The 16,683-nt window shown below is 33.8% G+C and overlaps 2 protein-coding genes across 2 annotated transcripts; both read right to left on the bottom strand.

Moving 5' to 3' along the window:
• Positions 1 to 4,493: 4,493 nt before the first annotated feature.
• Positions 4,494 to 10,363, bottom strand: LOC144571800 (Mitochondrial substrate carrier family protein). The gene is made up of 7 exons (XM_078321180.1): positions 10,108 to 10,363; positions 9,305 to 9,390; positions 8,035 to 8,242; positions 7,780 to 7,894; positions 7,010 to 7,194; positions 6,263 to 6,385; positions 4,494 to 4,908 (listed from the first exon to the last, which is right to left on the bottom strand). Exons 1-7 carry the CDS (start codon positions 10,246 to 10,248, stop codon positions 4,795 to 4,797), a joined length of 972 nt encoding a protein of 323 aa, XP_078177306.1. The 5' UTR covers positions 10,249 to 10,363; the 3' UTR covers positions 4,494 to 4,794.
• A 3,094-nt stretch (positions 10,364 to 13,457) lies between these two features.
• On the bottom strand, positions 13,458 to 16,141 carry LOC144571578 (inorganic pyrophosphatase 1-like). The gene is made up of 4 exons (XM_078320917.1): positions 15,917 to 16,141; positions 15,609 to 15,730; positions 14,734 to 14,941; positions 13,458 to 13,936 (listed from the first exon to the last, which is right to left on the bottom strand). Exons 1-4 carry the CDS (start codon positions 16,052 to 16,054, stop codon positions 13,583 to 13,585), a joined length of 822 nt encoding a protein of 273 aa, XP_078177043.1. The 5' UTR covers positions 16,055 to 16,141; the 3' UTR covers positions 13,458 to 13,582.
• Positions 16,142 to 16,683: the final 542 nt, after the last annotated feature.

Raw genomic sequence — 16,683 nt, 5'->3', positions numbered from 1 at the left:
ATTAATTAATTTTGTATTATTTTAGTAAACTATGTACAATTTCTTTTGTTAGAATTAAATTAGATTGTCTCACTGTGTAGTATATTACGAGTCACGAGTTGACTCGCTTCAACTCGAGTTGCTCGCGAGTTGATTCCAAATTGGAGTTTCTGACTCGAAATTGGATTAGCAACTCGGACTCAACTCGGCTCATAAGCAGCCATAGTCACAAACTCCCATCTTCCGAATGTACATCAGTCTTTAGCAAATTTAGGTTTGATGAACAATGTCCGATTTGTTTTAAAATTCGTATGAACCCTGTATTATAATTCACGTATACAAATTTTAAAGTAGATTAGACAGTTCTAATACATATTGGATGCAAATTTACTTTTGATAAGCATCATTGCATCGGACTAGGGTTGCACAAAAAGTTCGTAGTTTATGATTCGATTTGAGTTCGATTCGAAAAATATTCACAATTAATTTGATTCGAAATTAGTTCGTTCCGAAACAAATCAAACTCATTCAATTTGAATCTTATTCAAATCAAATTCAAATTAGATATAATTCGTTCGAAATTGATTCGCAAATTATTTAGATTTGAATCTCAAATAATGCAACTAATGGATTCAACATCAATCTTTAATAATGCATGAACCGAACTTATATCAGAGCTCAAAATTACTAATATAATGGTAACTTATAATAGAAAAATTAACAAATTAACAATAGCGTAACAAATTAACTAATATAATGGTAACTTATATCAGTAGTGTAACAAATTAACAATGAAATAAGTTTCATTTGACTATGTCTACGCCATAATTTTAATCAATTCAGCAGTGCATTTAGAATACTTACTAAAAAAAAAGAATACTTACGTCGGATCCAAAATGCACTACATTTAGAATACTTATCAATAATAAAAAAAAAAAGAAATCAGATTGCGGGAGTTTCGTTGGGGGGAAGTCTACGGGTCTAGCGTGTCATACGGTATAGTATATTAAATTAAGATTTTAATAATGCATACCACATGCGATCGCGTACACATATAGTTCCATTTATGTTATATATGAAAAAGTTTGTACTCATTTTGAGTGTCCTGAATACTATGTTCGAGACTGCACTAGCCTATTATTCAATCTAATTTCGCTTTAATTTCTATTCAAACTTTCTAGAGTTACATGGGTGATCTTCTGTCACATGAGCCGCATTTGAGTCCGTGTGGCAAGCGACAGATGATTGATTATAATTCCCAAATTATTCGGTATACTCGAATTATTTCAAAATTATTCACGAATTTTACGAATTATACCTAAATTATTTCTGAATTATTCTCGAATTATACCTGCATTATTTTCTGGACCAAAAAACTTTTCCGGTATATATTTTCTTGCCTCTCTTGGGACTAAGATTTCCACTCCGAATCATTAAGATGTGACTATGATTGATATTATATGACAGTATATTTCATTAGACATCCATTAAACGACAATGCATATCAGATGTTGTAATCAAACCAAGCTTCTAAATAGCTAGCTATAGCGGTTTTGGACCCAGAAAGCTAAGCTACGGGCTAAAACTGCGCTAATCAAGCTACGACCGCTATAGCGGTAATAGCGGTCCACTATAGCGCGTAGCGCGTAGCGGCAATAGCGGTAATAGCGGTCCGCTATGCTACATGGGTTATGATTTTGCAATTTTTTTTTTCTGAAAACATGATTTTGCAATTTTAATGGGCCTTAATATCTAGATTGGTTTTTTTTTTTTTTACTTTATTAAGCTATATCAATACAATGGAACATGTGCGGGCTATACTGCTATATCAATTAAATTTTGTATCATGCATTAATATATGGTAGTGGTATATTTTGAATATAAAATATATCGATAGTTTTTGAATTAGGGATATTTTGAATGACAATTTGAACTTTGTATTGGTTTAATATGAATAATATTAGAACTTCTTAATTAATTTGATATTTTTTTTCTTGATGAGACATTTTTACTAGGCAAAGCCTTCTATGGACATAAGGACCTATTTGTAAAATGAACATATTTTTATTTTTAAAGTTCAAACAGTCGATCCGAACCGTTCATCTTGTTCTCCATATTAATATGTGCTTGGAGACCAAATTTTACATTTTTCTGATTTTTTTTACTATTTATTAAGATGGGTACAAAATTCAATGGTCTGAATTTGATATTTTGTATACTCATCTTAATAAATAGTAAATAAATTCATAAAAATGTAAAATTTGGTCTCCAAAGATATATTAATATGGAGAACAAGATGAACGGTTCGGATCGGCTGTTTGAACTTTGAAAATAAAAATATATTCATTTTACAAATAGGCCCTTATGTCCATAGAAGCATCACTCTTTTTACTATTAGTAGAAATATAAAATATAATTTTTGAAATAAAAAAACGCTATTTATAATAGCTTTCGCTATAGCTCCGCTATTCGCTAAAGCTTTTTTTTTTGGTCTCCCCGCTACACCGCTATAAACGCTATTTAGAAGCTTGAATCAAACCCATGATATATATATGCACTATATATTATTTTCAGTGCAAACATGCTTACATGCATGTCAGATGCAGCTGAATACGTAGTACATTCTAAAATATTTATACGGTAAAATGACAAAATAAAGTAAATGAAACACAATATATTTTTACAAGTGTTAAATATTCCACCAAATAGATTATACTACACATTCTTGTGTTTATTTATTAAGTGACAGATTTTTACTAATTTGAATTTATGTAAAATTTATATTCACCGTCAAGTTAATAATAAAATTAAGAATCAATTTTTGCTCCACTTAGGAGATCATGAATTTGCAATCCAAATAAAGATTCTTTATAGACATTTAATGAAAATAAAAAAATAGATCTCCATGACTCCATCTCTCTATAAAGAAAGAAGAAGATAAATATAAAATTTACAATTTGCAGCAAATATTAAACTATGTTTTTAATTTCATTAAATCATGTTACTTTTCAGAAAAAGCTGCAGAACACGTTTTCACATCTGTTCAAGTTTTCACAAAAGAACCCAACAGCAGAAAACGTTACTTTAGTAGCTCTATATAATCATTATCTCTCACTGTTCCGAAAGAGACTGGGACAGGGAGAGAACACAGAGGAGAGAAGCTATCTAAAACTGATTTAATATTAGCAATACGAACCACTAAGCAAGTTAAGTCCTAGAGGACCTTGACATACGACATTCAAGTTTATCATGGATGGCGACATCAAATAATATTATTCATCATATCAAAATATACATATTAAAAACTCCTACGTTGTTAATTGAAGATCTTAAAGTGTTATATATCCGACAATATTTTTGGAAAGCACAAAAAAAGCGTTTCAAATTATATATTGATGCATGGAGACATTATCTTCCAATGATCTAAATCCATCAAGGCATCTCTATAAAGTAAGATCATTTTTCGATCTCGTTTTGAAGAAAATTATCAAAAAAGAAGTTTATTTTTTTTGTAAAAGAATAATTATGTATTCATAAAATTTTGAGCATATTTTTTTTCAAAATATTAAAAATACAGGTATTATAACAGACAGTATGATTAGTCGCGCGGTGTACGTGAAGATAAAAGAGTTAAATTTCTTACAACATTATTAACATGCATGTAAAACACAGAGTTAGATTGCTTAGAATTCAAAAACACTAAGGGCCTGTTCGGATGTAATCCCGAAAATACTGTTTACGTGGGAAAAAAAAATCCACTTTAACTGAATTTTTTTTTTCTCACGTAAACAATAAATTTCAGTTCAAACTTTTTCTATTTCCGTTCCTATTCCCATTCTCACTGTGCAGCCGAACAGGGCCTAAAGAAGGTGACGTTCAGCGTTCTTCATTCTACTATAATTATTTAATATAATTTACCACTCACCAGTTGTCACTACTCACGAGTACAAGAGATTGCTGGTATATTTACATCCATAACAGTATAACACCAATTTTCTGAGTCCAAAAAATAATTTGTAAAGAGAACTTCCTCGTGCACATTAATTGCAGTGATAGAGGTGCAGAGAGCTCAGAAAAAATCCTGACATGGGTGGTCTGGGAAAACGAGAAGCATGTAGCTGACTGATATGTGGCGTGTATCAGGCACTGTAAGCAAGATAAGAGGAGCTCCTTTTGCCTAGTAGGCGAATGTATGCATCTGTGAGAAGCACATGCTTTTGCACCTTGCTTCCCATACCGCTTCTTTATATACCAGTCCGGCCTAGCCACACCTATTAATTGTGCCAGACTAGTATAGGATGGGTAGTAGGTTTGGCTGATATCCCACTCCAACCTTTTGCCCTCATCCAACTCTCCACATACTTATCATCAAGTTTGATTGAAAAGTTGGTATTAACAATTTTCTTTTACTATCATTAACCATTGATGATTAGGCTTGGTTGTTAACACAGGTTTCGAATACTTTATTTTTCTCATATATCATTAGGAAAACAAAAATACAAGGAAGAGGAAAATAGGAAGGAGCTATTCTTTTTAAAATAGGCAATTTGAGAATGTACTACATACAAGAACCGTCCCTCAACCTTATTACAGCACGTATTCCATTATTCACATATATACAACATATAATAATATCAATAATCAAATCAGGTGCACAGCCATTTCTGCACTTGATGAAACCCTAGCACAAAAAATCGATTTCAAATGGTTGTCCCAATGAATTGCTAAACAGGACAAATTATTCGCATCAAACCACTGACAACTCGCTGAATTTACCAATTAACTAATCTTGGACAGAATGAAGAAGGAGAATGGCTAATCCATTCTTGCTCTCTCCCTTGCAACAGCAGCTTTGTCCCGAGAAGGAACTTCAAGCCGAAGTTTCATCAGATCATACATTGTAAATCCTATTGCTACGGATGGAACTACCTGGTAATTAAATTTACCACATGATGAAGTCAAGAAAACACAAGATAAATATGGATAGAAGTATAGTGAAGTATTGCAAAAGCTATGTCACGATCATACAGCTTGTACCAATCATCATGAGGAAATGCTAGTAAACAAGCAAACCATACTGAAACAAAGTTTCTGGTGACCTATTTTAATTGAGGAAATTTTGCACAAGTACTACATTATGAAGGATATGCTGCTGTTAATGATCTTGATATCTACCGTGACCTTTAATGTGACTCAAACTTTACTTAATCTACTGGTTCTAGTATGGGAAAAAGTGAAATAACAATTAACTGAAATCAAATAAATGTAAGATCATTCATTTGTATTTGCATTTGATAAATGAATGGTCAGTTCCTCACTAGGGGTGTTCATTGGGTCCGGTTTAGTCGGTTTTGAACCGAACCGAATTAGTTTGGACCAAACGGTTTAGTTTTTTTGGTTTAATGGTTCGGTTCAGTTTACTTTTTAAAACCGAATTATAAATTCGGTTCGGTTTGGAAATTTTCAAAATTGAAATAACCGAACCGACCGAACTTTTATATTGGATCAAACGGTTCAAAACCTTTTGGATTAATGGTTCAGTTCAGTTTACTTTTTAAAACCGAAGTATTATAAAATTGGTTTGGAAATTTTCAAAACCGAAATAACCGAACTGACCGAACTTTTAATACTCCAGTTTATTTCTTAATACCCCGGTTTATTATAAATCAATTGCTTTAAATTAAAAAATTAATATATTTCGGTTTGAACCGAACAAACCGAAGTAAAACTTGGGTTCGGTTCTATTTTTGAAACCGAATTATAACTTTGGTTTGCCTATAAACCGAACCGAACCGATGAACGCCCCTACTCTTGACCACCATTACATTTAAGTTTAAGGAGAATAGTGTTTTTTACTTTTTAGTTTTTACTAATCAACTGTGCAAATTTAAAATCTGCCAACAAAGTAAAATTGAATTTTCATCCCTCATATTGAAGATACTTAATTTGCTATGTAGTGCTCTTTTCAACATTTTTTTTTTTTCTGAAAACAGTGGTACACAGCAGGACCATCTGTTTCATAAATCAAACAGAGATTTTTACAGTCAACACAGATTTTTCTAAGACATTGTGAGAACTTTTTTCTGATAACAGTGGTACACAGCAGTACCACATGCCAACAAAATACCATGCTTGTGTGTTTCTATTTAGGATGGGGTCCACTTAAGATATAAAGACTTGGACAAGGCTTGGAATAATGGCCGGTATACAACTCTAGGAAGCATTTCATTAATAATGCATCTAACTGGTATTGTAATGATTGATTAATTAGCTTTTCTCATACCTTCAAATAGTTAATGCTTAGACCGGAGAAAAGCTGTCTCCAGCCTTGAGTTCTTGCTATCGAAATAAGGATTGCTAGTGTACCTCTCATCTTTATCTGATCCGGTACTGCAAGAGCCTGAACCTGTACAATGAACAACACATTCTTTTAGGATCTTGCGAGGCACCAAACAAATAATCAAAATCAAATATTTATATTCTGAATGCTTGTGATTGAATCCATACTGGTCAGCATTACAATTGATCGACTACCATACTTCTAGCTTTATTAGCTAGAAAAGTTGATGCAAAATCATACTAGATTACCAAAAATTAAAACCAAATGGTTTGGTAAACATACTACATACTAACATAAATATTCTTGTATTGCGTGCAAATAACACAGCTGTCAGAATTGAGGATAAAGTGCAAAATAGACTGATGAACTGTTAGCATTTATTGTTTCTTGTTTTTTTGGGTATTAACTCAACAGAAATGCTCAATGTTGATTCCTCAAAGTCAAGGGCCAACAGCATTGGCTTTATATTACTTCAATTTGCACCAAGGGAAGGAGGGTTTAATAGAAGTCGAATCAAAATTGTCAATTTCTAATGTAATATCTTTGGTCCAGCAACCAGTGAAATAGTTCAGTGTGATTTGCTAAACCCAAAAGTGTTCAGCTCCCCTTATAAACAACAGACTGTCAATTTGTATTTTTTAGAAACAGTAAAATAGTTGATTTAATTTAAAAAAAGAGAGCCTGTAATACCTGCATTTGTCGTCTGACTACATCAAGAGGATAAGTTATGGTCTGACTCAATAGGCCTGCAATGGACCCACATGCCAGGTTCACAAACACATTTTTCTTGTGTTCTACTGGTACACGTCTCTTCATCTCTTCATAGAAGTAGAACTTCAATCCGGCATAAGGGAATATACCATATAATGAGGGCGCTGTTAGATAAAAAGAAACATGCACTGTGAATGATTATGGACTATAAGATGAAACTCCACTACAAGGACAAATTACTGCCGTATCAAAATTTCAGCGTTTGCAGATATTGGAACCCATTAACCTTCAATTGGACTGAAATAATCTTAGTTATACAACTAATTGTGATTAAGAACTAAGTAAGCTTCAATTGAGCAGATAACCCCCACTTTGATCTGTATTTGCACCAATTAAGATGAAACTCCACTACAAGGACAAATTACTGCTGTATCAAAATTTCAGCGTTTGCAGATATTTGAGCCCATTAACCTTCAATTGGACTGAAATAATCTTAGTTATACAACTAATTGTGATTAAGCGCTTAGTAAGCTTCAATTGAGCAGATAACCCTCACTTTGATCTGTATTTGCACCAATTGACCCATAATTGTGCTATTCATCCTAGAGAGTGATTGTTTCTATAGGTATGGTCGTCACCAGCATGATCTGACTCGTACTTCTGCAACTAGCTTGTTCTACTACTAGAATTTCAGAACTGAAAAATATGATTTGACAACAAAGTAAACTAGAGAAAAAGGAAAGACGTACCAATGCCATGGTAGAGTCCTCTTATGCCATTTTTCCTGAATACTTTTTCTATACAATCAAGAATTCCTTTATATATATCCACATTAACTGGGACAAGCTTAGATGATGTCCTCACCTATCATCGTCCAATGGAAATAAACAAAGACAATAATAAATACTAAAAAGTAAAAAAGAAGGATAACAGAATAATTCAATTGATTTTTAAGAAAAAATTGAGCCTTGGTTCAAACTGAGAGAGAAGAGAGAAAATGCTACCTGATAAGCTAATTTGGTACGGACCAAGTCAAGAGGGTAAGTGAAAATTACTGCCGTAGCCCCAGAAATGGAACCAGCCATTAGGTCAAGTACTGGGCCCTGGTTGACAGCAGGATATGCATGTATAATCCATCTTCTATACTGTTCGTATGACATATAATGTAGTGCTGCATATGGTATAATACGTGCCACACTAGCCCCATTTCCTCTAAGAAAATATTAAAAAAAAGAAAGAAATATAGTAAAACAAAAGAAAAGTAAGAGATTAATTGGCAATGACCTTTAAATAGAAAAGTAAACAATGTATCTAACCTTCAATCAGAAGACAATGTCGATAAAAGAAAAAGAAAACTTTCACTCTGTATACTGAGAAATAATGAAATATCCAAAATAGCGTGCCTTTTTAATACAACCAAACTGCCTTTCATTCTTTGCCCATTTGTCTAGAGGAAATGTATATAGGAGGGCCAGTTTGGGAATTTCTTTAAGAAAAATATGTAATATTTTTCTTAAATCATCACGAGCATGTTGGATGTATTGAAACTTACAGGCATGCACAAACTTTCTAAAATTGCACAGATTACAGGAAGAAAATCAATTTTTTTTTATAAAACTTTATATAACAGGAAGTCCCTTATATACTCAGTATAATTACAAAATAACCAGTGTAGCAAAAAAAAAAAAAGTGGAACAACCATGTTGTTCATAACTGTTACAGATATCACCATACTACCCTTCACCTTTTTTTGCATAAACAGTGCAATGAAGAAGCCTGGTTTCACTACTACTTAAATAGAAGGAAATGTGAAGGGCATCATTATTTCTGGAGGGATCACTTGACAATGTCTTGTGTTGACAATATGTTCTCAAAGCAATTCGAACAAGGTTAAAAAATTAAAAAAAACCAAGTTATAGGTATTTTGTTGGATATATAGATAGAGAGCCAATCAAAATTCACACAACTGGAGCATCGTTTTATGATGCATCAAGAGCCGTTATTTGAAACCATTGAAAAATTCAAATCACTTGATGAAACAGTAATACATTTTTATCATTTTATGCACTATATAGATCATATTTATAACATTGGATTACAAATTTAAACATTATTTTTTATGATTATCAAAATTGTCAAAATAAATAATTGTCAAGTGATCCCACCTCATTAGTTTTTCAGAGGTACATACTAAATAGAATGCATTTCAATCTTTTAACCAAAACATAGGACCCGTCCCTTGAAGAACCTTACAAGTTGAAATAAAAAATGTACCTGTAAAACCCTAAAAGACCCTCAGTTTGAAAAATCTTCCTAAATGATCCGGCTAACCCAGAACCTTGGAATTCTGCTCTTCTAGTCTGGTACAGCACATATGTACAAATTGTTGGTCATATTTGTGTTTCCAAATAAAGGAAAATAAATCAGGAAAAGGTAATTGGTAGCTAATAACATAAGGTAAAATGATAACAAAAAAATTTCAACTCTTAAAGCTGCCAGCAAAGCAGCAACAGTCTGTACCAAGTCTGATCAGTACGCTATAATATTTGTACCGCTAATATGTCTACTTTCACAACAATCTGGTCCCAGATCATATCAAAATAATCATTGCTAAGAACAAGTATAGCCTTAGTGATGGAGGTTGAGGCTAACATTTTGTGGAACTCCATTCAATATTTTTCTGGCAAATGGATTTGCAGAAGAGATAGATTGCCAAATACCAATAAGTGGTATTGCATGCAATTATATTTTAGGAGCAATCGCTTGCATGTAATCTTATTACTGTTCCACCATTTGCAATAACAAAATAACTCTGGGAATAATAAATTGGAGCTTATCTAGCTACTTGACTTGCTATGTGCGTTTCTTTCTTGTCCTTTTTCAAATTAAGGAAAAATTACCATTGGCTAATAATTGTTAAAGGCCTCGTAATTGAATTCAGTAGAAAAGCTTGATCAACAGTGGCCATGGAATCATGGGAAAATCAGTAAGATAATACACAATTTTCGCCAATCACAAACGAAACATAAAAAACAACCTCCTTCAATAATACGAAAAAAATCATCAAGTCAACCAACCTGGAAAAGAATTTTGACGCGTTCAAGCGGAGCGACGGCGGTCTTAGCGACGCCGCCGGCGATCCCTCCGGCGATCAGCTCCTTTACGGGGAGAGGAATATCGAGCCACGCACGTCGATCCTTCCCTTCATCCCCAAGCATCGCTAGTGTAGAGCTCGTAAATGAGAAGAGCAGGAGACAGCATAATAGAGTCCAACTAGAGAGACGGGTCGGAGAAGGAGAGGGGTAGTATTGGAAAAGTAGGATAGTGTCATGGTTGGTGGATACTTTGATTCGAGGAATTATTGTTGCCTTGTTGGTCCGCCGGAAACTGCCAAGAACTTCTACCTCGGTGTTTGGGTGTGTTATGTGGAACCGGGTTGAGTTCGGATCTCCTCTAGTAACTCAATTTTTGAGTTTAGATCCGAACCGCAAATTCGAATCGGACTATCAGATTAAAAAGGCCCGTGAGCTACACGCCTACACCTCAAACCGGATTGATCGGATTCGAATCGGACAGAGCAGATCTACAAAAAATTAGGTTACGTTAGGAGATCCGGACCCGAACCGGGTTAGCTTCGGAATATTGAAAAATATATTTTATGCCAATTGGTCTTGAAGCATTCAGATTCATTAAAAAAATAGTTGTTAATCCGTTTCCTGGGCTTGGGCCACCAGCCCACCAGTGCTCATTGAATAAGGTACGTACTTTTACCCTGAGAATTGTAGTAGTTGGTAAGATTTTAATTGAGCACGTGATTAGTCATTATTCAGTTAACCTGCAATTTGTCAATTGTCATAGATAAAAAATTTCGTACATAAATACTCCTGTATATTCTTTTAGGCTTAACAAAAACGCAGCACGCAACTATCCCACTTGTATTAATAAAAGTACCGACCCAACACTCCAACACTCCACTTGTATTAAAAAGATTGTTAGTTTTTGAGCTGTTCAATTGCAAGGGCGTTGTATGTTCAGAGGCGAAACTACGATTTGAATTTGGGGCTGAAATTCTTTGAAGGATGTCAATCGGTATGCATTTGTAAAAAACTATATGAAAATAACCATCCAGTAAGTAACTTTTAATTTTATGGGGGTGCTTGGCCCCCCTTTCACCCTCCCAGTTCTGCCCCTAAACACGATTGACACTAAACACGATACTGGATAATGCAATGCCTAAAGAAGAAAGGGCATTGTTACTCATTGGGCTATTTTTGTTGTGGAAAGAACGTTGCTCCAAAATCTTCCGAGACAGGAGCAGAACTAGGGTGTTCTTAAGTCCATCAAGTGAACTCAAGTTCAAAATCCGTCAAATCGGCTTTAAGTGATGAATCCGAACCGTTGAAACCTGCCTACTTTACGAGTGATGCGTCTACTTGTAAAAAAATTAATTTTGCATAGGGTCAAAAGGTCAAAAACATTCAAAAATGAATGTATTAAAATTAATTTATTAACCTTCTAATTTTGACCGCTCGACTTTATACTAAATTAATTCAAATGTTTCAAATTTTCACATGTACTAGATGCATCACTTGTAAGATAGGCGGATTTCAACGGTTAGGATTTGTCATTTAAAGCCGATTTGACGGGTTTTAAACTTAAGTTCACCAAAGAACTTGATAAACTTAAGTTTACCGGTATATCACTGAAACACCTGCTGCTCTAACTGCTCTTGTAACCTTTGGTCGACAATTTGTTTTTTGACTTTAATTCTCCTTTTGGTTTTTATTTTGTAAATTTTCACGCTCAACTGTTTTGAGCGTCTCTTCCTTTTCAAAATTTTGTAGTTACAAATCAGGATTTTTTTTATAAACTATAATTAATTATTTTTTTTACCAAACCAACTTGATTATTATTTTTTTTTTTACAAAAACCATAAGAAATATAATGCCATTTCGGTCCGGAACTTTTTTTATTTTTTGAGACCAAAATGACATTTCGGTCCCTAGTGATTTCACATTTTTTCATGAAAAAATGGTGTAGCCGTTGGTGTAATACTTTGGACCGAGATGTCATTTTAGTCCACTGTTTTTTCAACTGGGACCGAATTGACATTTCGGTCCCATATATTTTTTTTTCTCTTTTCTGGGCCTCTGTTTCGGTCGGAACCTCCAGTTTTGGCCTGAAATAATTCTTGTTTCGGCCAAGAACCCCTAAGTTTCAGCCAGGAACCTTCAGTTTAGGATTTTTTGTGGCAGCGGGTCTGAAAAAATGTGAAATTACTAGAGACAATTCGGGACCGAAATGATATTTCGGTTCTTATGATTTTTGTAAAAAAAATGTAATAATGTTGGTTTTTAATTATGGTTTATAAAAAAAATTCTACAAACCACATGTAACTTTATTATCAATGAAATTCAATATGGACATGACCCATATTTTTTCTAAAAAAATAAAAATAGAAGTACCGCCCCAATAGTACTTGACCACAAATCCATTTTTCCAGGTAAGCGATAAAGCGAACATGTCGGATGAAACCTTGGCAATGTATATGTTGGAACTTATAGATTAATATTTCAAAACTAACAATCTTTTTAAGAAAGCACAATAATGAACAGCTCAAAATAATTTATTGTACCTATCACATTTTTTAGTTGAATTAAAATTCTACCGATCCAAACTAATTCAAACTTTAGATCAGTAGAAATAATTTCTACCGATCCTTCTACTCATTAAAATCTATTGATACTTTTATGTTTCTCTCTTTTTTTTTTTTATTGTTTTCTATAGGCAAAAACTTCTCCTGTGTGTGTATAATGTAAAATAATAAGTTTATAAATTTTATCTTGTAGCTTTGTGGTGATTAGCTATGTCTGATATTTATCATCTAGCTTTGTGAGTCATTGATTGCTGGTGCCTGGTGGCTGGTGCAGTGGTGCTAGTTTGCTAGGGTTGCATTAAATTGCTGCTTAATGAGTTTATGGAAATGTCGGCTCCCTGTTACACAGAGACTATTTTGCATACTGTATAAACTATTCATTATGCATTTTCTTATATTTGCATGTGACATGTACATCTTTTGCTCTATTTAGCTAGTTATCTACATCCAAATTATTCAAGCAAGATATGATCGGCATCTTCAACTAACCCCAATATTTTTTACTCAAAAAACTAACCCCACTATTACCTTAGACTCAGTTAGTAGATCTATCAGCACCTTTGGCATCTTTAATATAAACAAATAGTGAATGATTAACAATTCTAGTTGTCAAACTGAAAACAAATTAAAGGTCCATAGAGGTCCAGATTAGCTAGTTTTGTTTACACCACAGCAATTTGGGTTAGTAGGTTATAATTAATTATACTATTCTCAAATTATTCTTCATTCTAATTAATGTCGATTTATACTTGTTACTAATCTTGTACCATCTTTGATTGGCCAAACTATATCCATTATCAATGGATTACAAAGGACTAAGGATAAAGAAAAAAAGCCAAACACAGCATTTATTGTAAAATGCTTCCTTCCAATACAAAATGCGACTCGGTACTAAATTAATTGCTAACGTTAAGTACTTTTGGAAGAGCCTCATGAGAAGTCACCGGCACAGCCGCATGACACGTGGCATCGGCTGAAATCAACTGAACAGAGCTAGAATTGCCATTGACAAGCCTGAGAAGAACCCTCTCAAGCTCCTCAGCATCAGCCCAGTCATACATTTGGGCATTTATGTCATTTTGCTTGCTACAAATGAGATCCCACACGGGATAATTTCTTCTAGGCATCATTTGATCCCTTTCACTTAGCTTCAATAAAGGACAATAGTCTCCTTTGCCATCTCCCAAGTAAATTAGCCTTTGTTTGCCTTCTTTGTACATTGATTTCTTTATCCTTTCAATTATTAAGCCCTGTTAAAGGCAACAAGCAAATGCTAGATAAGGTGAGATAAGATAAGATAAGATAAGGGAGGGAATAAGAACTATATATAAATCCTACACGAGCAATATTGAGTAGGAGAAGTAACATGACAATGATGATATTGGCATTTATGTCAAGCAAAGAAACTAAAAATATATATATGTATATTTTTTAATTTGTTCTTCCTTTTCGTACCAGAATTATGTTTCCTAAAACACACCTATAAAAATTGATCGAATTAACAAAAAACCAGCACGCACAGTTAAAGTGGACAAAATAGAGGAGCAAGATAAGGCTATGGTACTTTGCAATGCGCGGATCGTTCTGTGCATTGGATTCATATCTCCATCTTCGAAGTCCAAATAGTCGATCCGAACAGCTCAATATTATTATCATATGAAAATATACTTCGAGACCAAATTTTATATATTTTGGAACTCTTTTACTATTTTTTGAGGTAGATAGAAAATCACTACTTTCGGATGGTCTAGAATTTTTAGATCAAGTGATTTTCTAATTGTTTCAAAAAATAGTAAAATAAAATTCCAAAAAATATAAAATTTGGTCTCCAAGTATATTTTCATATGATAATAATGTTGAGCGGTTCGAATCGACGACTTTGAAGACGGAGATATGAGTCCAATGCACAAAATGATCTGTGCATTGCAAAGTACCATAGCCTCACTCTAGAATCTATCACCACCAAAAACAATAAAAATGCATAAAGGGGGAGTTACCTTAATATCACTACCCTAACTTTATATACCAAATGTGGAGATGTGTATACCTTGCACATGTTAGGAGGACAAGTGCCGAGACTACAGCCATGAGATGAAATAGTGAAGTCATGGTAAGGAGAAATCCTTAGCCTCCCCTCATTGTCCACATAGCTTGAGTTTGTGTTTATCTCAGAGAAATAATTCATTAAACCATGGTGCTTTAGTATGGTTTCAATGAAGAATATGTTTGCATCGCTTACTATTCGAAGTTCACACCTGAGTAAATTATTATACAAAAAAGTTTGTAAGTGAACTCAATAGTGAAAAAACAAAATAGTTCAAATTTGCCTTGGGGTTTTAAAACCGGGCCTGAGTCTATTCCTGGGTTCATATTTTCAGGTCAAATTTAAACGGGCCAATCAAATAACTTTAACAATCAACTTGACACAGCCCAAAATTCAAACAAATAAAGGAAAGTTGGTCTTCTCAGAAAAAACAAATGGGATTTTTTCTTTTTCATTAGAGGTCCGATCGATACATCACAACATTTAATATTTTTTAGATACTATTTTTGAAAATTAAACCTGCAATCTTTCGTAGAGAAACGAGAATTCATGTAACTTCACTAAGTCTACGGTTCATAAGAAATACAAGATTATTAAATCTATATAGAATATGTTTGGTTGAAAAATAAGAATAGTTAGAATAATTTTTTTTGTCATCTATTTTATAAAAATAGTCAAATTCAACTTTTTTATAAGAATAGGCTATTCTAATAACAAAAGACTTGCATTCCTTATTCTAGCTATTCAACTCCAAGTCTCCAATCAAACATAGAACAAGCTATTCTGAATAGCCTTGTTCCAAAATAGCCTATTCTCACTCTAACCAAACATATAATAAGATAATGTAAGATAATTACATAAAGAAAAATAAAATATACCCAAGAGAATAAGCTGATTTAATGGCGGAAATGGTATGAGGGGACAAAGGAGCTTTGATCAGGATCTCTTTAATCGCTTCAATGGATTTCCCCTGTTCATGGAACTCCCCCATTATCTTATCCTACAAGAATATAATGCAAACATCAATATCCAACAACATATTACCAAAAAAAAGTTTATGAACATACAAGGACAATACTAATAATATATCCGAATTAAAGATAATAGATTGACAATATTTTGAAATGCTTGCATTGGTTGTGAAAAATCAATTAAATTAAATGAAACTTAGATAAAAGTTTCATACCATAGCGGTATTCCATGGGAAGGTTAGCAGGAGCTCATCAAACCGCTCTGTACCACCAAAATGATCAATCACCAAATTATCGCTGTCGCAATCTATAATCGTCTTGTCAAAGTCGAACACGATCATTGTTCCTTCCATTTTTTGCGTGATGCAGGATTTATCAGACAAGGAAGAAAGCTAGAAAACTAGAGAGTTTCCAAGGAAAGAATGTGCGAGAAACAATGAGGCAGTACCAACGGTATTTAAGGAAGGCCAAAATCCAACTATGGCGTTGGCATCTCATTCGAATATTGTACTGTTATTCGGTGCTAATTTTACAAACCAAAATGGCAAAAGAGGCTTAGGTTTTCTGTGGCGGATACAGACTGCACAGAGTATAGCGAGTCACTAGTGTAAATGTCATTTGTGGTGTCAGTGACTCGCCACACTGTTGAGACCCCATATTTTTTCCACAGATAACAGGTAGGCGAAGGATGGTGGAGATGTATGCAGCTCCCATTGTTATGGGATTTGAAATCAAATTGAATTGTACATTAATAAATCAGGGAATTGGTACTTCGAATATTCGTTCAAACAGGAGGTTATTAATTTAATTAAGCGGTTAACAGAGAGATTAAGATCCGGTGCGCGTGACTTGAGAGAATTTTCGGTTTTCTTTCGTCCCTTTGTGGGAAAAGATTCGAGTTGTTCATTTTTAAATTTCACCGCTTTTTAGGCGGTCTAAAGTGGCGATTCGGCGCAGATCCGGTTGGTTTTGATTTTAACGG

Source organism: Carex rostrata, chromosome 19 (assembly GCF_964058835.1).
Source record: "Carex rostrata chromosome 19, lpCarRost1.2, whole genome shotgun sequence".
In the NCBI taxonomy this organism is placed as follows: Eukaryota; Viridiplantae; Streptophyta; class Magnoliopsida; order Poales; family Cyperaceae; genus Carex; species Carex rostrata.
This window is presented reverse-complemented; position numbering and strand designations above follow the sequence as displayed.

Bases quoted from the DNA above. Each gene is read 5' to 3' on its own strand.
- LOC144571800 (XM_078321180.1), bottom strand. From the start codon at position 10,248: ATGCTTGGGGATGAAGGGAAGGATCGACGTGCGTGGCTCGATATTCCT. The intron at 8,243-9,304 runs GTACATTTTTTA...ATATTTTCTTAG, and splicing joins GGTCTTTTAGGGTTTTACAG to AGGAAATGGGGCTAGTGTGG. The intron at 7,895-8,034 runs GTAGCATTTTCT...GGACGATGATAG, and splicing joins GTACCAAATTAGCTTATCAG to GTGAGGACATCATCTAAGCT.
- LOC144571578 (XM_078320917.1), bottom strand. From the start codon at position 16,054: ATGGAAGGAACAATGATCGTGTTCGACTTTGACAAGACGATTATAGAT. The intron at 14,942-15,608 runs GTATATTTTATT...TAATTTACTCAG, and splicing joins AAATCAGCTTATTCTCTTGG to GTGTGAACTTCGAATAGTAA. The intron at 13,937-14,733 runs GTATACACATCT...TGCCTTTAACAG, and splicing joins GTCCTCCTAACATGTGCAAG to GGCTTAATAATTGAAAGGAT.